Consider the following 26,087-nt stretch of genomic DNA (forward strand, 5'->3'; position numbering starts at 1 on the left):
CAGTGACCTTGCTCAGTCAGGAGTGGAGAGCAAATCTCCATCAATTATGAATCTATCTGGACGTGAATAATTCATCGGAGACGTTCGGTATGATGAAATTATGCAATTTCGGGCGTTACGACGCACACAGTGCAGCAACGGCCCTAAATCTCTGTGCACATGACACCCAACACACATATCAGCTGCCTTATCAGTTTTTCCCTGACTCATGAAGGAACACTGGGAACCTCAACCTAAGCATGCTGTCCGAAACTTAGAGTAACTTTGTGGCAAAAACAGGCGAATCTGATGGACGCATTAATGCTGCGAACATGACCTGAGTGGTTACATCGCAGCCTGGACCGCTGCCGTTTGCTCAATGTTGGGACAATATACGTTTATTTTGCTTTTTGACACAAAAAACATGCGATACTAGGGTCCGTTCCAATTTGAATGCTAATTCATCCTGATTGGTGCTCTGTGATTAACCCTTTGAAACCTGAGCAAATTGGCTTGATTTCTTTCAAAAGCATGGGAACAACACAGCAAGCTACAAAAGAAGATATGACCCATGGGAAAAAAAATTAAGGCAAAAAAGGAGGGAAAATAACAAACAAATAAGGCAAACAAGATTTGGTGGGGGAAAAAATTAAATTAAAGAAACCCTATATAATTCTTTCCCCTTCTTTTCCCTAAATATATCTTTAAAAAATTACAAAAAAGGAGGGAAAATAACAAACAAATAAGGCAAACAAGATTTGGTGGGGGAAAAAATTAAATTAAAGAAACCCTATATAATTCTTTCCCCTTCTTTTCCCTAAATATATCTTTAAAAAATTAAATTAAATTAAAATAAAGAAGAAATAACTATAAAATTAGTAAAATAAATAATAAAATAATTTTCCTTAGCCTTATATTTTTTTCCCTCGACCTTTTCCCTAGCTATTTTAAAAATAATTTTAAAAATAAACTCATTTCTTGCCGTTTGTGGAGCATATGTTGCAGAGTTGCTCATTGCCTTTTTCCATGTTTCTGAAAGAAATCAAAGATTTTTGCTCAGCGTTAAAAGGTTTAAATTCTTGTGAAAGATGTCTGAAAGCAGCACAAGGAAAGAGATGTGGATCCAGGTTTCAGAGGGTTAAAGGACGCTTTAGCTCCAGTTTGCATGGCGTCAGTGCGCAGAGAGCAGACGGCCTGATGGGGGCGCCGCTCTGAAACGTCAGACTGTAAAGCAGAAGTGATGCGGGGTCTTGTCTGCCGCAGGCCGCCTGCATCACTCTCTGACGTTTCACTCGCTCTCTTTCGCATCAACGACCATCAGATGAATAATTTAACACAAGATACCAAAACATTCAGACGCTGAGCTTTCCCCCTCAGTTATTATCCTCCTGTCTGCAGACTAACGACACACAGCGGCTTCAGGACGCCACTTTTATAGAGAGGAAGGCCTCCGCTGTCATGTGACAGCATGCAATTATACTGTTTGGAACTTTAACCCTTTAAAACCTGAGAAACATGGCCTTATTCTTTCCAGCAATGAGTGACTTTGCAAGATATTACCTGAAAAAATTGGCAAAAAAAAACATTTTTTCTTTCAAATTACAATAAAATAACTTGGTAAAAAAAGAAAAAAATGACTTAAAAAATGACACATTTTTTGTGACATTTCTTGCCATTTTGCTTATTGTTTTTATTAATGTTTTTAAAATAAAGCAGACCAATTTGGGTTTCAAATGATTAATAATTAATTAATATAATATATATTAATGATTGCTTAAATACTGGAGGGACTTTACAAGAAACAGCCCAAAAATGTGTCTCAAAAAAAAAAAAGAAATGAATAAAAACTTACATGAAAATCGCCTGAAAATAAGCAAAAATTAATAAAATAAAACAAAATAAAATAAAAAAATAAAAAAATGGCCTCAAGAAAGTGGTAAAAAAAAGTTTTTCCTATAACATAATTTTAACTATATAAAAATTAAGAGAATTATAAATATAGTTTTCTGGATGGTTATCCATCCCTGCTATTTTTCAGATTTTTTTCTTTTGTCACCTTTTACTAATATTTTGCAGTTTGCAGGACATTTCCTTTTTTTTTTTTAAAGAGATCAACTGAATTTGCCGAGGTCTCAAAAGGTTTCAGTGAAAGAAATAAAATTGATGTTGAACCAGGTTTCAAAGGGTCAAATAAAGAAGAGACTCAATTAGTTGTTTGTTCTTTATTCTGTTTGCAGAAACAGTCGACATCCAGGACAGCCTCACAGCGCGCAGCTGGATTTAGTGCGTCTGCAGAGGCGACTTGAAGAGGATTTACTCAGCAGAACAGAGAAAGGTGTGTGTGTGTGTGTGTGTGTGTGTGTGTGTGTTAAACTGTACGTTCAGAGGAAGAGTGTAAACATGGCAGAGAGAGCATATGGCAGCGCAGAGGTGTTTAAGCGCGCTCAGCTGGAGTCAGTCATAACCAGAGACGAGCAGCAGTCCCCTCTGCTCCTATTTTAATGTGTGTGTGTGTGTGTGTTGTGTGTGTGTGTGCTGTGCTGTGTGTCAAGTCAAGTCAAGTCAAGTCAGTTTTATTTATATAGCCCATTATCACAAAACAAGGTTTGCCTCAGAGGGCTTTACAGTGTACGACATCCCTCTGCTTAGACCTATTCACCCAAGGAAAAACTCCCCAAAAAGAACCCCTTTTTGTGTGTGTGTGTGTGTGTGTGTGTGTGTGTGTGTGTGTGTGTGTGTGTGTGTGTGTGTGTGTGTGTGTGAGAGAGAGACGCTGCTTCTCTTTACTTCTTCACCACGCTGCCCTTGTTGTCCACGTTGACAGGTATCGTGGTCTCCGAGCTCTCGATGGCCGGTCTGATCAGAGGAGCCTCCACGGTCAGGACGCCCTCAGGGGACAGAGAGGAGGACACCTTCTCCACGTTGGCCCGAGGACGGGAGGCTGGAGGACACGATCGGGTTATTAGTCAAAGAAATCACAATAAAATAAAATGACAACGAAGAGCTTCAGTGTCACAACTCGAATACAGACTGATGGAGTCATTAACCCTTTAAAACCTGGATCAACATTAGTAAAAGAAAGAAAATCTTTTTTTTTTTCGGCAATGTGCAAGAGATGTCTCGCACATTGGCAAGAAATTAGACAAAATGTAACAAGATTATAATATTAATTATTTATCATTATTATTATAAATCCAAAATAAATTATTCATCATTATTGTATTTGTTGTGTCGTCATCCTATCATCATCATGATTATTATTATTATTATTAATATTATTATTTTTTTCTATTATTATTTTTTTTACAGATTGCAAGAAATTTGAAAAAAAGTGACAAGAAAATGACCTGAATATTAGCTTGTTTGTCTTTTAAGGAGATAAAATTATGAGATTTTTTGCTGTTGTTTTTAAATTATGGACAAAGTCAGCTATATTTATAATTCTCTTAATTTATATATTTAAGTTATAGGAAAACATATTTTTAGTACTTTCTTCTTTGAAATATGCAAATGTGTATTTATATTAGCACTCTTTTTTCTTTTTCTTTGGGGGTTAATTTTAAGGTCATTTATGCTGATTGCTTTCTCTCCATGTTTTTCTTTTTTAAGAAATCAGGTTGCTCGAGTTTCAAAGGGTTAATGCCTGAGTCACCTTTGGGTAAAATCAGATCTCGGGCTCTCGGTGTGTTTTCTGAGTGTGTTGCGGCCCCTGGATGGCAGCAGAGATCTATGAAGCTAAACTCAGCTCAGAGAGACAACGCTCGGAGGAGGAGGCTGCTGCTGCTTTTCAGAGCATGAAATTCAGCTCTCAGCTGCAGCCGGCCCTCTGCAGGCCGGACCGACCGAAACTAACCCGACTCACAGCAGCCAAACCACAACAAGAGAATCACAGGAATCTGAAGCCAGCCTAAGAAATGCATTTTCACCATGAAAAATATCCAATAACCACAATAAATCTGTTTTAATAAGAAATCTGTGAGCTTTGAAGTGAGGTGTTGGCATATCGCACGGCCAGCAGCTTCCTCTGATCAGCCGGACTAAACAAAAAGTGATTAAGAGCATTTTTTTAAATAATGAATTTTGGAAACACACTTTGAGTTACTTACGTGTATTTCCTGGTGAAGCTTCGGGACACGAAGCCGTGCTCGTCCTTCCTCTCCTCATGTTTGCCTAAAGACACAGACGACATCGTTTTACTGAAATGTGAATTTGAAAAAAAAGTCATATTCAAGTATGCCCTAACATGTCATAATATAACATGCTATAAAAGTGTCTGAAACAGCTCAGACTATAGTATGCCATAAAAATCATCATACAGTTCATAATGGGATGACTTAAAAAATGCCACAGTGAAGTAATGCATAAAAATGTATGAAAAATGTTATTGTATATTTGTTAGTATATTTGTGCCGTAAAAACAAAATTGAAAAAAAGATGTCATACTATATTAAGACTTAAAAAAAAGTGTCATAGTATTTTGTGCCCTATACATGTCATAGTATTGTATGACATAAAATGTAAAAAATATATTAAATATGTCATAGTACAGTATGCCATAAAATCTATTAAAAAAAATTAAATATTAAAATATACCATAACAATGTATGAAAAATGGCACAGAATACTGTATCATAAAAAAAATAAAAAATATAATTGTATAGTACGTCATAAAAAAAGTGCTGGTAAAGCATGCCATTAAAACGGTCCTATTATATTATATATTTTTTTTAACCGGCTCCTGGCTCTAAATTTACAATATATCCACGATTATTTTAGGACTTATGGAGTTTTATATAAACTGCACAATTTCTTTGAACAAGAAAAGCCGAACAAACATATGGCGACTCCAGGAAGTCACAGAGCCGTCCAGGAAATAGTCGGGCCCTTCCAGTCTTTCTGCAGCAGAGCGGTTTCAGTCTTCACACCAAACTCGCCAACAACGTAAACGAGCATCTTTCCCTAAAATGTCACGACACGTTTATTTACCTCATGCTGTGTGTGTGTGTGTGTGTGTGTGTGTGTGTGTGTGTGTGTTTGTGTGTGTGTGTGCGTGCGTGTTTGTTAGTGATGCATGCAAACAATGACGGTGCTATTTTGTGCCTGCGGAGCCTCTGTGGTGGTATTTTTGTCTCAGAGGACCCTCAGCCGTCCTCATCAGGCTCTGTCACTCTGTCATCAGCGCTGAGACGCCTGGCTGTGATGCCCAAACGCTCGAAACGCGGCTCTAAATACTCTGATGTGTTTGTTATGACAACAGGCCGATAAACGTCTTCAGGGAGCTGTCCTCTTTTCAGCAGGACGACACGGCTGCTGCGACGGTGTGGTCGTCTGCACGAAGAGGACGGCTGCATTCAGAGGGTACACTCTGCACAAACTCTGTTCAGCCAGCTTTAACCCTTAAATGGGCAAGCACAAAAAATATTTTGGAAAATGATTGCTGTTTTCTAAAGCTAAAATGACAGATTTTCACGTTTTTGTTTTGTTTGTCAAAATGTGACCTTTAGTTTTCAATTTACCTTGAGACATCCAAAATCCCAGAATTGTCCTAAAGTCCTGTTTTGCATACAAGTGTTTCTTTTAAAGTGAAAAAATGAAACAATTGTTATTTGTTTGTGGTTGTTTTTTCCTGCTTTTTTCCCTTTTTGTCTAATATTCTTTTAATCTTCTTTTAATTTTTTTCCTTAAGATATTTCTTTTTAATATTGACTAATTTCTTGTTAACTTGCTAATTGTTGAGTATATTTTTTTAATGCTACTACTAATACTATTAATAATAATAATATTTTTTTATTATTAATGTTATTATTATTTTATTTTTTGTTTGTTTGTGGTTGCTCCTCCTCCCTCTTTTTTTCCTTCCCTAATATTTTTAAATCCTTAAGAAATGTTTCTTTAATGTTGAGTAATTTCTTGTGAAGCTGCTCACTGATGAGAATATTTCTGAGTCACGTGACCGGAGTAGTTGACCCATGTCCCCCTTCAGTGTGTCTCATGATATAAAGTGCTCCCTCTTAAAGCCCCTCCCCCCGCAGCCTGTCACATGACCTCTCAGGATCCAGAAACCGTCTAACAGTTAAACATACTGTCCTCTGGTGACACACTGAGACATGAGGTGGTAAATTCCACTTTGACACCAGCTCGTGCTTTGTTTATCTGCTCCTGTCCGTGTCTCTCAGCAGTGAGGTACTGGCCCAAATCTGGCCCAGGACCCTGGACCTGGACTAGATCCAGCAGTCCTTTTAAAGAAGCAGACACACAGGGTGAGTCATGGTTAAATCCCGGACGCTGAGGGAGTGATTCTTTGTGAAACAGCAGACAGAGAAGCTGAGACTGACTCAGAGAAAAGAGAGTTCAGGGCCTCCGAGAGCGAAGCTTTTATATGATCCATTACACACACACACACACACACACACACACACGCATGCACACACATGCATACTTATTCAGGTTTGGACATTTTCCTCTGGTCTTTCAGGGACGAAGAAGAAGTGAACTCCACTATTTCTGCCCTGCGCTCTGTCTGCAAGAGTCGACTCCCACATGTTGACTTGTTTTGTTTTGTTTTGTTTTGTTTTGCAGGCGTGCGTCCAGAAGCCGCCGCCCTCACAGCGTGCTGGATCGCAGCATATTGTCTCAGGATGTTATGCAACTCTGCAGCAATGCATCTGCCTTCTGCTTGACCTCACAAAAAAAGTTTCCTGCCTTTTTTCAGATTTTGTCTTTGTTTTCAGTAGTGAAGCAGATTTCTGTGACATGAAAGAGACATTTTGTCCTCTACCTGCCCGGGAATCTTTCCCAAATGTATTTAAAGCACATTTTAAAATGTTGTTATGTCGGTCGGATCACAGCGTGGATCCTCCACATCCTGCTGACAGGAAACGACACAACTTCTCACACAGCAGGCTCCGGGTCTGTGAAAGGGACACTCGACTCGCTTTGTTTGGGGGACACTTTTGCAAAATGACAGGAGGCCAGGGGCCACTCGCAGGGGTCCCATACATTTTCTCTGATTTTAGGGTGTTTTTTGGACTTTTGGACATTTCTCAGATTTAAGGAGATTTCTAGAAGTTTATCAAGTTTCTTAGGTTTTAGGCATTTTAAGATATTTTAGGACTTTAGGACATTTGTAGGATTCTAGGACATCTCTAGGATTTTAACATGTTTCAAGGATTTTAGGACATTTGTGGGATTCGAGGATGTTTTTAGGATTTCTGGACAGGTTGTGACTCTGCATGCAGAGGTAGCAGCGCGGCACAAATTGGGGATCAGTGAAGCAGAGATCAGTACTGACCTGTGATTTCCACCACGCCGTCCTTGGTCTTCACCACCAGCTCCTCGGGCGAGAAGTGGTTGACGTCCAGAGACACCTTCCAGCTGTCTTGGGTCTGCTTGATCTCCGACACGCCGCTGCTCATCTGGCGGGTCAGGGCACGCGCCTGCTGGGCCATCATGGGCGGGTACATCATGGGAGCGTGCGGCACCATGGTGCCCATGGGGCTCATGGGGCTCATGGCGCCCATCTCTGGGGTCAGGACGGAGGGCCGCAGGTACCCCGGCCAGTGGGTGCTGGGGAATGTGGCGAAGTCCTCGGGCAGGGCCGGCATGCCGAAGGTCTGGTCGAAGATGCGGCTGCTCTGGTGCCAGTCACGGAAGGGGTCCCAGCTGGGGGTCCGGAGCAGGGTGAAGGGAATACGTCTCTCTGTCATGGCGGCTGTGTTGAGGCGGCGGAGGAGTGCTGCTGCAGAAGAAGAGCCCTTTGGCCTCTCTGAAAGTGTTTTCCCAGCGTGCCGTCTGCCTCTCAGCTGAGAGCTTATATACGCGCCGACACCACCCCTGTCAACAGAGCCCTCCCCTCTGACTCAAGCCCCCCAGCTCACACCCTCCACATGCTTGTGGAAAAGACTAGAGTTTCTATTTGTGGGAGGACGTAGCACTGGAATGGAATCCAGCCGGCAGGCCCTCCCCAGTAACAGCTGCCCAGTGCGCCGTCAAACCCGCCTCCCTTTTCTGCAGAAGTCTGCCGAGCTGCTGAACACACAACACAAGAGCTCGATGAGACAGACATGCTATTTCTAACATGGATATAACGTGATATACAGTACAGACAGTACCGGGCTATTATCAGCCTCACACTAAAGAAGATATATATCAGTGTGTGGACACGAGCACACTATCAGAGGTCTGAGAGGCTAAAAAGTTTGCTGTGATGTCACGGTTCATCCTCAGGTCGCTTATTAAATAATGACACAAAGATGATGCAATGAAGGAAGTGAAGAAACAAACCAGAGATACTCAACTTACAGCTCTCGGGCCCCATCTGCCCCCTGACCTTTACGGCTAAATTACCTTTAAATAAATAAAAAAATATACTTACCGAGACGCACAGCGCAGTGGGACCATGTGAAATACACTTTCTGCTTCGCCGATGTCGCCTGCTTCAGGTTTAAAGAGGAGAAAAAACGGAAAAAAAACTGCCGGCAAAAGCCAAAGTAGCGACAGCGAAACAGAAATCTTAATCGGGGAAATGAAAGTGGAGAATATTGGCATTAAACAGGTCGCTGTTATACAAGAGAATATACGTAGGTTTGGAGTTTAAAGACGGGTTTCTTTTGTTGTTGTTTGTAATAATTTTTCATTCACTTTCAATTTAATTTCATTCTTTTTTTCTTGAGGGATTTTACCATAGCCCCGAGGGTCAAAACACTTTTCACAATTTCACAATTACACATTTCAGAAAAGATTTTGGGAAATGTTTCAGTGTTTTCTTAAATGTCATTTTTGTTATGAAAAATTTTATTTTGTTTTCTGAAATGTTTTTTGGGGAAATGTTTTCTAAAATCTTTTGTTTGGGGAATATTGTGGTGTTTGGAAAATGTAGTGTTTTTTAAATGTCATGTTTTGGAAAATGTTATTTTGTTTTCGAAAATGTTGCTTTGTTTTGTTGTTTAGTTTTGGGAAATACAGTGTTTTTTAGTGCTTTGGAAAGTCATTTTCTTTTCTGAAATGTTTTGTTGTTGTATTTGTTGGTTTTGGGAAATATTGTTTTCTGAAATATTGTTTTGTTTTGTTAAATTTTGTGTTATTTTTTTCTGAAATGTTTTTGTTGTTGTTTTTTGGTTTTGGTTTATGTTATTTTGTTTTTTGAAATGTAGTTCTTTGGAAAATATTACTTTGTTTTCTATAATGTTTTTTTGTTTTGTTAAAAGTTGTAGTTTTTGGGGAAATGTTGCAGTATTTAGGGAAAGGTTGTGTTTGGGGTGATGTTGAAGTGTTTGGGGGAGAAAAAGAAGAAGACCGTGATTGAATGATTTCTCTGTTTGTTTCTGTTTATTGTCAGGTATAATAACTTGCACACTACAAAGGATGACTCGTAGAATCAAAGGGGAAATGCTATACTCGGAATAAATAAACAGGTTTGCAGAGTATCATAACTGGGTTAAATCTGGTTACACTTGGAATGCAACACCGTGAGCGACACGAGGCCGGACGGATGGTACGGAAGACTTAGGGTGATGATCCCTGATTGTATCACCAGTTTGTTTCCTGCAGCGTTGACGCTGTGGACAGAGACGGCGTTACAGAGACGGCGTTACAGAGCCGACCGCCGTCTCTGCGCGGCCCAGACGCCAGGCGAAAATGTCAGCATTTTACATTTCTGCAAACGTTTTACATTTGCATGTGTCCTATGTCGGCTTCTGTATCAGCGTTTGAGTTTATCATCAGGACGTGGAGGAGATGGTGAGTGTTTTTTTTTAGGAATTGTTGCTATGTTTCCAGCTGGATTAGTTTCACAAACAACGATTACTTTTTCCAGGAGAAATCGCTCGTTTCCGGACGGGATAATGCCATGAAAAGTGGTTGTTTTTTCTGAGATGTCATTTAATTCTTTGCAGGGTTAACACCACAAAAGACGGTTGTTTTTTACGTAGATGGCACCACGTTTCCAGTCGAGATAGATAACCCCGAAGTTTAAGGATTCGGGGTGGTGACGTTTAAGTCGTGCCACCACGATGTAGTTAGTTATAACAGCTTTTTGCTTCTGACGATTTCATTTATGCTTCAAAACACACAAAAGCTTAAAAGGATTATCGTGCTGAACAAAACCTCAAAGTAACACAAACTCGTGTTTGTCACAGAGCTTTTTTAGGCAATAATCGAAAATCTTGTTCAAAAATCCCATAAGGTTTTTGACAAGCAAACCAGCGCGAACTTCCGGACAAAAACACGTCATCCTTTCACCGCTCTCTTTACTACAGTTTTCCTGAAATGTTAAGTTCAACGTATCAGCTACATATAACATGCAAATGTAATATATTCACGGTTTGCAGAAACATAATTGCCAACGGTTTCTGTGGCGCCTGACTGCTGTTCCAGGTCACGTGACAGATATTCTCCTCCTGCAGCTGGTAACCAGGGGACCTCTGACAGAAACATGTCGCAGCCTAAAACACGAGGGATTCGGGTATGTGGTGGAAACACACAGTAGAGCAGAGTATCGGACTCTGGAAATGTTTGGTTCTGTTCTGATCCTACGCTCCTCGTTACAGGCAGAGCCACGACGGCTCCTGTTTAAATGAACGGTGCCACGATGGCAGTCGTGGGAGTAACATGAGGGCGGAGACTCCGTTTCACTGGCTACAATCAGAGCTCTTTAAACGCACCGCCGTGAATCTTCACCCTGCTCGCTAATCTGATAGCGACAGCAAGCCCTCGCCGCAATAAGAGACCGATTCTGTGTAAAACACGGACATATACAGTGCATATTAAAACGGGAATAACATTTGCAGCATCTTCGAAGCATGATCCGACTGCTTTACAGCTCATTGCAAAAGAAAAAAAAAGAATAAATTAAGTAATAAATAATAAATAAATAAATACAGTAGAATTATAAATAGCTGTGGTCAACACAAATGTGTGCATGGAGACTTTTTGCAGACAGTTTTCCTGTACAGGACCAGACAGCAGCCTCAGGTGCAGGCTGCAGCGGTGCACACGTTAATATTTACCTCAGAGGTCATTGCAGAGGAGGTACACACATACGTACACACATACGTACACACATACGTACAACATACGTACACACACACGTACACTACGTACACTCACTCACTCACTCACAAAGTCAGGATTTGCCGAACCAACGTAATTCTTGAAACTTGAGTAAATTGGTTTGATTTCTTTCAGAAATATGGGGAGAAGGCAACAAGCAACTTAACAAGATATGACCCAAAAATGAGCAAAAAGTTAGTAAAAAAAAAATTATATGAAAATAAAATTTAAAAAAAGTTAAAAAAGACCTACAAAAATGTATAATTTTTTTAATGCATTAAAATGTTAATATTTAATATAATTCAATATATTAAAACTTAAATATTTAATATATTTTATTATATTACTTCTGTAACTTAATTTTAAATATAAAATTATTTTTATTAGAAATATAATTTTCTTGACTTTTTTTTCCCTATTTTATTTTATTTTTTTTTTTCTAATAACCCTCCCATTTTTAAACCAGTTAAAACACTCAACATGCATTGTCACGCCAAAAAAACAAAAAAGTTTATCTGTTCATCACGGAGGAAACACGAATGTCCCTTTGTAGAGTCCATTTTTGGTTTATCTGTTCTGAGCAACTGGAGAAACATGCTGATGAAACATGAGGATTTCCGTAGACGATCACACACTCTTTCTGTCGTTATAAACGGCTTATTCTAAGAAAACGAAATTATAATGATTCTTATTTTTAGGTGATTTGACACTAAAGAAAACAAACTTTTTTATTTTCCGTTTCTGCCAATATCTCTCTCTAAACTGTACACACTGGACATTTTACTGAATAAAAAAACAATTTTTTAGGTAATTTTCCTGTCACCTTTTACAGATTTTTTTTTTCTATTTGTAGCACATCTCTTGCAAAAACGTGCCTTTTTTTCCCCATGTTTTCGAAAAAATCAAACCAATTTGCTCACTTTTCAAAAGGTCGAATAGTTTGTGAAAGGCGTCCGAACACGGCAGAAGAAAATTGACGTCGATCCAAGTTTGAAAGGGTTAAACAGTGAGAGTAAAAGTACGTAATAAATAGTCCCATTCACCTCTGGATGCAGGAGGCCGAGCGGGGAGCGCAGACGCACGCCGGCGCCTCGTGGTGTCTCGCCGGGTGACTCTCCTTCCTGCAGCAAGTCCCTCCCCTCCTGATGCATCATGCGAAACAAAGCTCGTCAAACTGGATGGAATATACAGTGCATAGTTTACAAAGCCAGAACTGAAGAGAGTTTACATCTATACAGACAAACCTATACAATACAAGATTTATCATAAAAAAAAGTTCCTTCTCCTTTTTTCGCTCCGTCCTTTGTTCTGACTGCTGTTGATCTGATGAAATGGAAGTCTTTGGGGAGAAGATGAGCAGGAAAAAAAGAAAAATCTGAGATGTACAGTAAGCCGTTGACGTGTCCTCTTTCTGTCTTCTACTCAGCTCAGGACATATATATATATATATATATATATATATATATATATATATAGTATATAGTTTTTTGTATGGATTCATTTTTGGTTGCGTTGTGGAAGAAGAGAAAGAAAGTGCTAACACACAGCGAGATTTGTTCTTTGGGCTCTGCCAAATTAGCACTTTAAAACCTGGGCAAACTGACTCAGTTTCTTTCAAAAACAAAGGAAGTGAACGATGAGCGACTTCTGAAGAAATGACTCAGAAATTACCAAGAAATTAGTAAAAAAAAAAAAAACAACAAAAAAAAAAAGAAAACAAAAAAAATCAACAAAAAAAGGAGAAAAAAATGTCAAAGCTAAGCTTAAAAAGGTAAATTACCTTAAAAAAAATCTACTAAAATTTATAAAAATTCAGTAATATAATTTAAAATATTTAATTATGAATATTATAAATATTGTTCTCTAAAAGTTTTTTCCCAAGCTTTAAAAAATACATATAAATCTACTACTTTCTTGGTTGCTCATTGCCTTTTCCCCCATGTTTCTGAGCGAAATCAAACCAACTTGTTTCGATTTTAAAGGTTAAATTACTCGAAGAGGCGTCTGAGAGCTGCACGAGAAAAGTGATGAGGACCCAGGTTTTAAAGGGTTAATTTCGGACACGTGGCGACCCTTTTCCGTTAATACTTTGTTTAGATGTGAGCAGTGACGGCCAATTTCATACTTAGTGTGCTATATGAAAAGACGTTTCTCCTCTTTGATCCGGGCTCTGTCTGAGGGAGAGAGGACGGGGCCGAGGAGGAGTTTGGGGCCCTGGATTTGACAGCAGTCTGCGGAGGGCTTGTTAGAGATTAAAACCGAACCAGTAAATTTAACTTCTCCTCCTCTCGTTTGTCGAGCGCTCAGAAGCCGGGGCTGTCGTAGCTGCTGCGGCTGTAGTAGCTGTGTTTGCTGCGGGAGCGACTCCGGCTGCGGCTCCAGCTCCGGCTCTGGCTGCGGCTCCGGCTCCAGCTCCGGCTTCGGCTCCGGCTCCTGCTGTGGCTCCGGTTGTGGCTCCGGCTGTGGCTCCTGCTGCGGCTGTAGCTGCTGTAGCTGCGGCTACGGCTGCGGCTGGACCGCGACGGGCTGCTGTCGTAGCTGGACGACGAAGGACTGGGCCGGTAGTACGGGATCGGACGCTTCCGAGCGCTGGGGAGAGGAGAGAGGGGAAGGTGGACTGTTAACAGTTAAATCAGACGAGTCTGATGGGTTAGTGTCATGGTCAGGCCTTCGTCTGACACCGATGGAAAACACAGACAACACTGAGTTAACTGAGAAAACCAGTGTTAGAGTGAGGGCTGCTCGATTATGGTGAAAATCATTATCACGATTATTTTGGTCGATCCTGAGATCACAATTATTTCATAGCACACGACTTCAGAAACGTCATGCATTACTGAGCTACAAAGATGCCCTTTGAAGTGAGGATTTAAAAGATATATATATATATATATATATATATATATATATATATATATACATATAACCAAAAAAATTGTCTATATAACGGTGGGTTTTCTCAAGCGTCTAATGTAATTTAACAAAAAAATAAAAATAAATATGTGTGTAAAAAAATATATATATATACATATATATATATATATATGTATATATATATAAACTTGTTTTTAACTGAGGTTTTGTTTTGGACTTTAAATATAATTTTAAAAAATCCAAATGAAAAAATAGAGCTAAAAAAACTAAACTAAATAACACAAAACCTTCATCATCATTCATCATCATTTTAACTGTGGAGTTTCTATAACTTTAAATTTAACTGAAAAGAAAACCAATAAAATAAGTAAGTAAAGTAAGTTTTACTAAGTAAAAAATAAATAAAACAAAAACTGTAAATTTTGTCTTTTTAATTGTGGATTTTCTTTAATTTTCAATAGAATTTAACTGAAAATGTATTTTAAAAAATACTTAAAAAAGTATAAAAATAAATAATATAAAAACATGTATTTAATTAAACTAAAAAAGAAATAAAATAAATGGTTGAAATTTGATGAAAAGTAATATATAAAAAATGAACACTGCATCAGCAGACGTCGAGAAACCGGGACAGCGATTTCTCTGATCATTATACGTCATTATATATATCCCTCATTTTTTCCTTGACAGTCTGAATAATTTGGTAAATTTGTTTCTAGTTCCTAAAAATAGAGTAAGTATTATGCAGTATCTGATTAATCGCTCAGTCCTGATTCGATTATAGAAGTGGTGGATTTGTGATCAGTACAGGATCTGAAAGAGAGCAGCCATTTGGGTTAAAAAAGTCCAAGCCGTTCAGCCACACACACACACACACACACACACACACACACACACACACACACACACACACACAAAACACAAACTGTAATCCCACACACACACACACACACACACACACACACACACACACACACACACACACAAAACACAAACTGTAATCCCACACACACACACAGAGCAGAGAAAAGCGTGTCGTTAGTTGAAGCTCAGATTGCCTTGTTAATAGCCACCCTGGAAGTTGCTTCCTGTAAAGTAATTAGCTGTTAGTTCCCTCAAAGAAGCTCATCTTCTCAGCGGAGGCCGACACCCAGAGAAATCAACAGTCAACGGTGCGGAGAGATAAACGCTATCAAGGCATCCCCGCTGCTACAAGGTGTGTTTCACCTCGTCATTTCAGCGGCTCGGAGATAACTCGGCTTTTGTCTCCTGTATCTGCCGTGGGAATCCGCAGCCTGCACTGCAGAGATATCCGCTTAAATAAACCTTGATAGCGTTTTAATCTCTGTGTTACAGCATTAGTGCATCGCCGCAGAGGAGGAGTGAGTATCTGTGTGTGAATTTAGGGAGAAGGTGAAGGAAGAGGACAGAAAAAAAGCAGGAGGTTTACTCAGGGGAGCTCTGATGGTTTGCTGATCGACGAGCTCCAGGTTACCACGGCAACGAGCCAGCAGCAGCTCGCTTCGGCAGCATCCCGTTGTCGTGGCGTCGGGACCTTTAGGACTGGAGTGAAAGATGACACACACTTCACCCATGTCCATTAACACATGTATGAGAGGGCGGAGAGGTGTTTTTTTTTTTTTAACACCACAGAAACAGTTTTCACAGATACCTGGAAACTTTCACTTTATGTTCTGATAATTAGTTACCAATTAAGTTAGGAAATATATGCATGAAGTGTTTCTTCTCTGTTTCTGGCTGTGATAAATTTTGGCAATTTTTACTTTGGAAGCACCATGGGGAAACACCAAAATTAAAAAAAAAAAAAACAGACAAAAGAAATGCCAAAACATTTCATACATTAAAAAAAACACAGACAGATAAATAAATTCTGAAATAAATAAAATAAATAATTAAAAGTTTAAATAAATTAAATCCCATAAATAAATAAAATTTGACGAGGTGATGGCCGATTGGTTGGGAGGTGGCAGTGGGTGGGTCAGGGTTCGATCACTGGACATAGATATAAATATACAAATATTTTATCTTTGTATATATCTATGTAATATCTGTATATCTATATCTATATACATTGATTAAATTGTAGGAAAGTAGTTTTTCTGTTTAACTGAAGAGCCTGTAACCTCACACTGCCTCCTCCCAAACAAACTGTGAACACCTCGTCCATCTCAACCTGCAGTTTTTCAGTTCTACTCTACATGAAAGATGGATCAGTAAAGATGGATTAATGGATCTGGATGTGTCGCTTAACATTTCCTTTAATGAGTTTGAGCGGAAACAAATTCCCTCGTTTTACTCCTTTTGCTTGTCAGTGTTGTAATTTGCAGCTGTAAAGGAGCGATGAGCACCCAGCGTGAGTGCAGAGCTGCAAAATTATGGGAAATGTTCTAACTGCAGAGTGTTAACATGCCGCCGGCAAAAATCGCCCGAGTGCTGTTAATTACACACACATAAAAGCTGAAAAATTAAAATTCAACACAAACAAACCGTCTCATCGGAGCCGAATCACTATGATGTTCTGCTGGAAGAAAGTCTGCACAGAAGACAAGTGGTGAATAAAAACATGATCTAATGTCGATAAAATAAGAGGCGGATGCGGAGCCGTGAGTTACCTGGTGATCCTGCGAGCCTCCATGAAGCTCGGTGAATCTCTTCTTCGTTTGCGAATGGGCGAGTAGCTGCGTGAGCGGCGGCGAGCTCGGCTGTCGGTGTCCGAGCGGTTGGGGCTGTCCCTCTCTCTGCACGAAACGCACACAACAGCAACACGTGAGACCAAAATAAAACGTACAGTTCTACGGCTGACATAAACAAAACAAAATGACAGGAGGCCAGGGGCCAGGGGCCACAGCTGCCCATACATGTCTCTAGGATTTTAGGACGTTAAAGGATTTTGAGACATTTCTGGGATTTCAAGACATTTCTAGAATTTTAGGATATTTCTCGGATTTTGGGATGTCTCTGGGATTTTAGGACATTTCTAGTATTTTTAGGACATTCCTCAGATCTTTGGACATTTTTAGGATGTCAAAACATTTCTCGAAATTTAGGACATTTGTAGGATTTTAAGACATTCCTGAGATTTAGGCCATTTCTCTGATTTTAGAACATTTCTGGGATTTTGGGACATTTCGAGGATTTGGTACATTTCTTGAATTTGAGGATGTTTAAAGGTCTAGTTAAAGTTCTAGTATTTTCAATACATTTCTAGGATTTTAGGACATTTCTTGTATTTTCAGGACATCACTCAGATTTTAGGACATTTTTAGGATGTCAAGACATTTCTAGAATTTTACGACATTAATGTCTTAGCTAGGACCTCTGTCGGAGGTGTGGGGGATCCACCACTGGCACTTTTTGTGATCAACAAGCTCTATTTTGATACTGTTTTATGCACTCTGGCACCGTATGTAAACTAAAGGTACAAAAACAATTCCCAGTGTGAAAATGGTTTTGGGGGGGGCACCTGAGACACTGTCAGGGGACAGATTTGGCCTGCGGGCCTTAAGTTGAGCATCACTGCTCCACAGAAACTAAAATAAAGGCGTGACAGAGACGCAGGCGTCACCTGGAGTTGTTCTGTCTGTTGTGCGGGGACTTGGCCTTGCTGGGGCCTCTGTCTCTGGAGGCGGAGCGTGAGGACGAGTGTCCGCTGCTCCAGGAGCTGCTGCGCTGCCGGACGTCGGGTCTGCTCCGAGACTCCTCCTTCTTCCTGCCCGACGTGTGCGGGTGGCGTCCCGGAGATGCAGACGGGCTCCGGTGGTGTGCCTGGCCCCGACTCGAGCGGTGGTGACGCTTGGAAGAGTGGCCCCCTTTTGTCCTGGAATAATGGACAAAATACAGCAAAGGTCAAATAATTATCTCTCCATGGAAAAAGGTAGAGGCAGGTGATATATCGATTATACTCAATATATCGAGACCTAACCATGTGAGGCGAAGAAAAGAATAAAAGCACGCATGTATATATTTCATTAAAACAGCACTTTATTTAATTTTAATATAAGTGCTCTGTTTAACTTTATTATAACAGTACTTGATTTAAGCGTCGCTGTAAGAGTACTTTATTGAACTGAATTGTTACAATACTTTATTTCACTTTATTGTACAAGTACTATATTTACCTTTATAATAATATTGCTTTATTGAACTTATTGTAACAGTTCTCTCTTTAACATTTTTATTACAGTACTTTATATAACTTTATTGTAGTACTCTAGTACTAGTTTACAGTATTTCAACTTCATTATAAAAATACTTTATCCTTTATCATAACTTTAAAAGTTTATTGTAGCTTTTATATTTGTACCTTTTATACAATTGTACTTTATTTAACTTTAATGACCAATTCTTTATTTACCTCCATTATATCAGTACCATTTTAAAAATGTATTACAACAGTACTTTATCTTTATTGCATCAGTAATTTATTGTAATGGTACTTTATTGAAACATTACTATATTTAACTTTTATATGACTGTACTTTATTTAACTTTATCGTAACATTACTATATATAACTTTATATAATTGTAGTTTATTTAACCTTATGGTAGCAGAGCTTTATTTACCTCTGGTAAAGTAGTCCTTTTAAAAAAAAAATGCAAAAGTACTGAGTTATATTTTACTTTATCATAACAGTGATTAATTTAACTTTATTGTACAAGTAGTTATTTTGGTATTTCAGTTTTTAAATCTTCAGCAGTAGTTTGAAAGAGATTTTAAAATATTCTGTCATGATAAAGCCTAAATTTATTTCAATATTATATACACGGCATATGGCCTATAAATACTAGATCCTCTCTCCCTCTTTTTTTTGTCATTATTGTAATTTAACAGTTATTTACGACATCTATTGCACGTCTGTCCATGCTGGAAGAGGGATCCCTCCTCAGCCGCTCTTCCTGAGGTTTTTTTCAAAATTTTTTTCCCATTACAGGGTTTTTTTTGGGGGGAGTTTTTCCTTCGGCGATGTGAGGGTCTTAGGACAGAGGGATGTCGTACGCTGTAAAGCCCTCTGAGGCACTGCTCTGTGATAATGGGCTTTATAAATAAAATCGTCTTGAAATGACTTGACAAATGTACGTGTTTGTGCTCACTTTCTCTGATGCCGAGAGCTCCTCCCTCTGTGGGTGTGGTTGTGCTGGGAGTGGGCCGAGTCGCTGCTGTGAGCGGGGGAGTGGGAGGTCTTATTCTGGCCTCTCTGGCTCCCTCTCCTCCCTGATGTCTGGGTTACGGAGTTCCCTACAGCTGCGCTCCTGCCGTCCACACTCCCAGCCTCTCCCGCCGCGCACATCTGTCCTGCCTGGCTCCTGCTGGGGGCGCTGTGGAGCCTGTGCTCTCTCAGCAGGGCGGACTGGACGCCTGCAGAGCTCGCGGTCAGCAGACGGAGCTTCTGTAGAGACACGATGACCAACAAAGGAAGAAAAAAAAAAGAAGAAGAAAAAAAAAGAAAAAGGACAAAAAGAGCATTAGAGTGTTTTCAGGTTGGTGATTGAGTGCTACGGTGTACTTGCCAAAAGAAGGTAAACATCTAAAAGAAAAAGATCTAGGTTTTCTCCATATGGCTTATAGATAGTCCTCTATGGTGCAGCGCATGCAATACTTGGCATGCAAAACCATAATGAGTTGAAGAAATCATAATCGCAAAAACAAACAAAAAAACTAGGAGGAGGAGGAGGAAGAGAGGGAAAAAAATAACAAAACTGTGAACCAAATAAGTTTAAGAGCAAAGGCAGAAAGTACAGAGCTACAGATTTTGTAGAGTAGAAAAAGAGGACTTCTTCAGGTTTTTTTTTTTTTTTTTTTAGTAATGGTTAAAAAAAATGAAACAAAACAGAAAGAGAAGACAACTTGACGGAACATCACAGAAATGGAAGGAACAAAATAAAGATCACAATTATTGAATCAATCGAATCAGAAAACAAATCGTCTGCTACTCAATTTTCTCTTTCTGGATTTTTTTTTCCTGTAGACAATTGCTGAGATGTGAACAGCGACCCATTTTCTTTGCTTTTTTTTTTTTTTTTTAAATGGTTACTCTTGTTTAACTCCCTTCTGGTTAACATCCACTTACCAATAAAGTGGTATTCCCTCCTTTAGTAGGTAAGGTATGAAGAAAAGGGAAAAGTGGGGCAACATAAGTGCATCATTAGATTCACAAAATGCAAGAGAAAAAGACACAAAACCCTTCCCTGCCAGTGACTCATGAGACAATGCATGGAAATCAATGGAAAAGAACTCAAAAGCAAAGAGGAAAACCACAATGTGCAGGGAATCCCTCACACAGAGAGTAAATCCTCTGGGCCCGGGCACCTTTCTAAACATCACAGAGCGACTGGCTGCTGGCGAAGAGTTCAACGCATTTTCTTTACCATTTTCCTCTCCGTGTGGGATTTACCACAGAGCTGTTTCACTGCCTGACACCTTTACAGGTGTACAATCACTGTTTCATGGGCTCCGGATACGGGACACAACTTTTCTTTTATTGTAGTTGCAGGGAGTCGACATAACAGTGATAAGTATTTGGTCATTAGGCTTCACTTCAACCACATTTTCTGTCAATCACAAGTTTATTTTGGGTCAACTGCAGGAGCCCCAAAAAAGCGTTTTGGTCAGTGCCATTGCATCTAACTGATAAAAAAAATAGAATGTGATGAGATCCTTTTGTTGTTTTAAGTGTTTGAAAGAGTAGCAAATTAGCTTGATTTCTTTCTAAAACATAGGAAGAGGGTGATGAGCAACTTAATAAGAAATGGCCCGAAAATTAGCAAGAAATTAGGAAACAAAATTTACAAGAAAATTACCTAAAAATGAGCAATAAATATATGAATAAATAAAATGCGCTAAAAATGTCTGACATAATTTTAACTATATATAATCAAGAGAATTATAAAGATAGTTTGTAAATATAAATATAATCTATAAATGTAGTAATACAGTTACTACAGTTTACAGTTTGCGGGTCATTTCTTGCCAAGTTGCTCGTTATGCTTTTTCTCACGTTTTTGAAAGAAGTCAAGCCAAATTTTCTCATGTTTTAGAGGTTTACATGCGAGTGAAAGCCATATTAATTACAGCACAGGGAAACAGATGTTGATCCGGGTGTTAAAGGGTTAAACTGAAAAGCTACTTTAAGAGTCATGACATTTTTCTGTAGACCGACACACAAATAAGTCACACCCTGGTCCCCTCGTCAAAAAGCCTTTGGGACTTTTCCATTGGATTTTGGATTGTTGCAGAAAATAAGCTCTGTGGTGAACAAACATTTGTGACACTTACATGTTTTGTCCAACAAGATAATGTGATATGATAATGATGATGTGTTTTTAGTTGAAAAGCAAAGTATATGGGTATTTAGTAGTGTTGTTGATTGATTCAGATCCAACTCTTGAAATATGAGTGCTAAGTATTAAAATTATATATATATATATATATATATATATATGCAGAGTGACTGCCCTCTCAAGGCTGAAATATGCTATTGCAATAGAATTTTTCTATTGGTTGATCCTGGTAGCATGAGTGTATCTGCTTTCAACAGCCCCCTGTTGCCGCCCCATCAAAACCCTCTCACAACCCAACTTCTTTGTATGTATGCGGGGATCAGGGAGGGGCTGCGGATCAAGTATTTTGGACATCCAACCAAAACACATTAAAAAAAAACCCACTGACTTTGAGACGAGGGACCCCATGGTGCTGAAATGCTAATGTGTTTCCAGGTTTTAGGACTCTTTAGTGGGGCACTCTGTTCCTTTGAAGCTGGCAGTTTTCAAAATTATCACCTTTTTTAAACAATAAGGCCGGCAATATTCTGTGTTTTTCCTAAGGCCATTACTCTGCAAGGTTGTGACGAATAAATCACACTAAAGGTAAGAACAAAAGGATCCTGCCTTTGTAAAGGTTGAAAGGAGTAATAAAGTTTGCTGTCTTGATTCGGACTACATGTTGTTTTAAAATCCTTGTAATTGCAAAACTCTGGAAAAACTGACCTCGCTGCGACAAAAATTACACAACTTTTTTTCTAAAAATGCATCGACATACTCATTAATCGCACAAAAAAATTGTCCCACGTGTGTAAAGGCCTTTATTATTTATAAATCCCATGAAAACACAAAACCAACAAATAATCAATCCTACTACGATAGTGTGAGTTAGCTCATTCTTCTGCATCACAGAGCTCCAATACTGTCCAAAAATCACAATTTTATGGTTCATACTTATTCTTTTTCTTAAGATCCATTTTTGCTTATGTCCTGTTGTTCCTGTTTCGGTTTCTTCAGTCAAACTGTAAAGCAGCTTGAATTGCATTTGTTTAGAAGGTGCTTTATAAATAACATTTGATGGACTGATTGATCTATTGATTGATTATCATTTATTATTCACTTATTTTTTAAGGTTTCTTTTGTTTTTTTAATGACCATACAAACTCTGTGCATCCTCAGTGGGGAAGAGTAACACTGCAGGCACAATCAGCGTGTCATAAAGTACTGACAGGTTAACACATTGCTGTTTTAGGTCTTTTCATGGGATTTGTTGATAGCAGGAAAAACGTGATGCCAGCCTTATCCTATAAACTGAGTTAAAATATATCCAAAACCTCTTCTTTAAGCATTAAACGAAAGCAGAAGTTGGATTAGGGATTCAGTTCTCTGTTTGGGACTGAAACTTGAGATGCACAGTTATTCGATGCTCATGGGAAGAGGGTAAATTTCCAAAAAAGGCGTTTTGTGTGAAACAAAAAAAAAACTAATGCGCATGCATCTTTATCATGTGCTGTCTGAACTGCTTGGTAATCTGAGAGACAACAAAAGCACCGACTGGTCCTCTGCAGAAAGAAGAGCCGTTCTCCACGACAGAGAGGACAACTGAGAAAAACACACAACCACTGGTGCTCATGACAGTTGTTAGAAACAGTCGTGGAAATCAATATGGTGGGAAAAAAAATCATAAGACGGATGTACTAATTCACCAACAAACAGAGAGATGCTGGACAAACAGGAATGCATTCTACCAGAACAGAAAGAAAACAAAAAGTGGAGAAAGAAAGAGAGAAATGGACCTGGAAGATAGAGCGGGATATTGGACTTCAGAATGAAGTTAAGGAGGAAAGAGAAAAACCAGAGCTCTACGTAATCCAATCGTTTAAAGAGTCAAATCATAATTGATGGAGTAAAATCAATTTGGTTAAAGACCATTGGTAAATAAAAGAGAGAGAGAGAGAGAGAGAGAGAGAGAAAGAGAGAGAGAAACATTGACGTCACTCAGGCTAGGGTGCTTGTCACATTCTCATCTGCATAAAGATCACGTGCGTAGGCAAAGCGTTACCTACCTTCCATTTCAATCAGTGACACGTATGCAATATCAACAAAAAAAAGGAAAGAAAGAAAAAAGAAAAAAGGAGAAAGGAATGTTCTCCGCAGCGAAATGGGAAAAAGACAATGACCTCTTTTAGTATCAAAGCTACAAACTGTGTCCAGAGACTGAGGAGGAAAGAAAGAAAGAAAGAAACCAAAAAAGTGCAAAGAAAATAAGAAGAGAGGAAGAAAAATAAAATGTAAAAATAAAATTTAAAAAAATCCAGATGGGAGTCAAAATAAAATTAGAAACAAAGGATGAAGCTATAAACTACATGATTTGCTTTGTCTTTTTCGCTTGTACAAATGCAGCCATATTTGTATCAAAATGGGAGGAGGAGGAGGAGGATAGTGGTAAGCGGATAGAGTTAATTGTCATATTAGTGGACATCCATGTGGAGTAGAGGAGCTAGGAGGGAGGAGGAGGAGGAGGAAGAAGGAGGAGGAGGAGGAGGAGGAGGAGGAGGGCATGCAGAGCTGGCAGATGTGAAAGATATGTGGGAAGAAAAAAATGCAAGTGAGACGTGATTTACACATGACACAGATGAACAGGTAGAGGAGGAGGAGGAGGAGGAGGAGGAGGAGGAGGAGGGAAAAAGAGTCACTGCTAAGATGGACAACTAAGAGTCAGCACATTTGAAAGAGACCCCAGTCACGTTTCGGTTTTCTTCAGCGCTTCTCCACTCTGTACTTTCATCTTATTTTAACCCTTTGAAACCCAAACAAATCGGCTTGTTTTCTTTTCAAAAATGGGAAGAAGGCAGTGAGCTGATTAAAAATTTACCCCAAGATTTGAAAAAAAACGTAAAAGTACAGGAAAATCACCAGAAAACTGGCTTTAAATAAGGAAATTTATATTTTTCTTTGGTGATTTTCTGGCTGCTGTAACAATACAAATGTCCTCACTGCAGGACTAATAAAGGATTATCTTATTTCATCTGATTACAAATCACAGTTTGTCTCAGGAGGCTTAACAGCAGATGGCATCCTTCTGTCTTTAGACCCTCACATCGACTAAGGAAAAACTCCCCAAAAAACCATACTACAGAGAAAAAAAAATGATGGAAACCTCAGGAAGAGCGACTGAGGAGGGATCCCTCTTCAGGACGGACAGATGTGCAACAAAAAAACAACAAAATTACAGTAGATGACAAAATGACGTACAGAAAGAGAAAGAGAGAGAAGAGAAAGAGAGGGAGGAAGAGAGAGGGAGAGATGCACAGCAACAATAATGGTAACAATAAAATAACATAACAATCGCAAAAGACAATTGTAATAGACATAAAAATAATAAATGTAACATTTACTTTGGTTTTTAAGATAAAAAAATAAAAAAAATCTAAATCTAAAAAATTCTTGCAAATTGAGGGGCATTTCTTTTCACCTTTCTCATTGCCTGTTTCTCCATGTTTTCCCAAAGAAATCAAACCAATTTGCTCAGCGCTCAAAATATCTGTGAAAAGCATCTGAACGCAGATAAAAAGAAAAACAATGTCGATCCAGGTCTCAAAGGGTTAATGTGTTAATCTCTATAAAACACAGGCTCGTACGGTGAAACGAGTCAGATATGCCGTTTAATCTGTTTGCCGTCAGCAGGGAGCTTATGTTCAAAACGTCTCAGATCCCTTTGGAATAATAACCGTGTTAATGTCTGAGTTATTTCAGACAGTCCGTTTGTGTCTGAAGACTTCCATTAATAATGAGCAAGAGGACGAGCGGCCCAGTTTGGGACTGAATCCTTCGCTGTGCAGGAGACACCGCCCGATGTTTTGCGTGGAAAAGCTCGAGGAAGCAGCTGTGGGGACGTTAAGCTTGTGTATTTACCAAAGGAGACAGAAGGCCTCATGACCGAAACAATACACCAACAAATTTTCTCTTATTTTGGCTCGTATCCAGGATTTGTTCTTTTTTTGTAAGTTGGGATTCATAGATGTTTTCTTATTTTTGTTTTATTCTGAGTTAAGAGAACATTTCACGAGTGGTCGAGAGCGCTAGTACTAAGATAAGAGAAAACCATCTCGCTTTCACAGAACATTAAAAAATGCATGAATATAATTTATCAAACTGAGAGGATGTTTTATTGTAATTATAACAACTGGATTGTTATATTTCAGAGCTACAGAAATACTACTATACTTGGTGCATTGGTCCCAATTACTGCTGAACAGTGCTGGAATGTAACTAACTACATTTACTCAAGTACTGTAATTGAGTAAATATTAAATTACTTTTCTGTTACTTGAGTATTTTAATCTCATGCTAGATTGTATTTCTAATCCACTACACTTTAGAGGGAAATATTGTACTTTTTACTCAGCTACTATTATTAGACAATTACTTAACAAATTAAGATTTTTGCAAATAAACCAAAAATATAAAATTGTAGATACACCTCAGTTCTTTACATTCTATTTTTTTCATTTTAGAATTTTTGTCTCTGTGTTTTACATCCATTTAAATTTACTATTTTCTATTCTGTCTTTATGTTAATTGTTTTGCATCAAACACAAAGTCAAATTCCTTGTATATGTAAATGTACTTGGCGATAAAACCCAATTCTGATTCTGATATAAAAGTGCATCTGAAACGATTCGTCCACTAATTTCTTATTTCAACATTAACTGGCAACTACTTCTTTTTATCATGTAAATCATTTTTCATGCAAAAAACATTTTGTAGTTCAAATCTCTCATATTTGGGGCATGTATGAGGACTTTTTCTTTTAATTATTTTGCTGTTATTTTAGTTATTTTGATTTATTAGATTTAGCAAGAAGCCAATTCCACACAGAAACAAACTTGGAAAAGCTGCACAA

The 26,087-nt window shown here is 38.7% G+C and overlaps 2 protein-coding genes across 2 annotated transcripts in view; both read right to left on the reverse strand.

The window, feature by feature from the left end:
* Positions 1-2,681: 2,681 nt before the first annotated feature.
* hspb1 (heat shock protein, alpha-crystallin-related, 1) lies at positions 2,682-7,783 on the reverse strand. The gene is given in 4 exon segments (XM_042500022.1): positions 2,682-2,906; positions 2,908-2,920; positions 4,086-4,149; positions 7,271-7,783. Coding segments are annotated over 4 exon segments (636 nt in total). The 5' UTR covers positions 7,686-7,783; the 3' UTR covers positions 2,682-2,762.
* A 5,186-nt stretch (positions 7,784-12,969) lies between these two features.
* srrm3 (serine/arginine repetitive matrix 3) overlaps positions 12,970-26,087 on the reverse strand; it is a 46,729-nt gene continuing 33,611 nt past the window's right edge. Inside the window, exons 14-17 of the mRNA XM_042499506.1 lie at positions 19,016-19,311; positions 17,489-17,740; positions 16,536-16,661; positions 12,970-13,617 (exon numbers count right to left, since the gene is read on the reverse strand). Of these exons, the coding sequence (XP_042355440.1) occupies positions 13,332-13,617; positions 16,536-16,661; positions 17,489-17,740; positions 19,016-19,311 (960 nt within the window). The 3' untranslated portion in view covers positions 12,970-13,331. The remainder of the gene's footprint in view (positions 13,618-16,535; positions 16,662-17,488; positions 17,741-19,015; positions 19,312-26,087) is intronic.

Source organism: Plectropomus leopardus, chromosome 13 (genome assembly GCF_008729295.1).
Source record: "Plectropomus leopardus isolate mb chromosome 13, YSFRI_Pleo_2.0, whole genome shotgun sequence".
In the NCBI taxonomy this organism is placed as follows: domain Eukaryota; kingdom Metazoa; phylum Chordata; class Actinopteri; order Perciformes; family Serranidae; genus Plectropomus; species Plectropomus leopardus.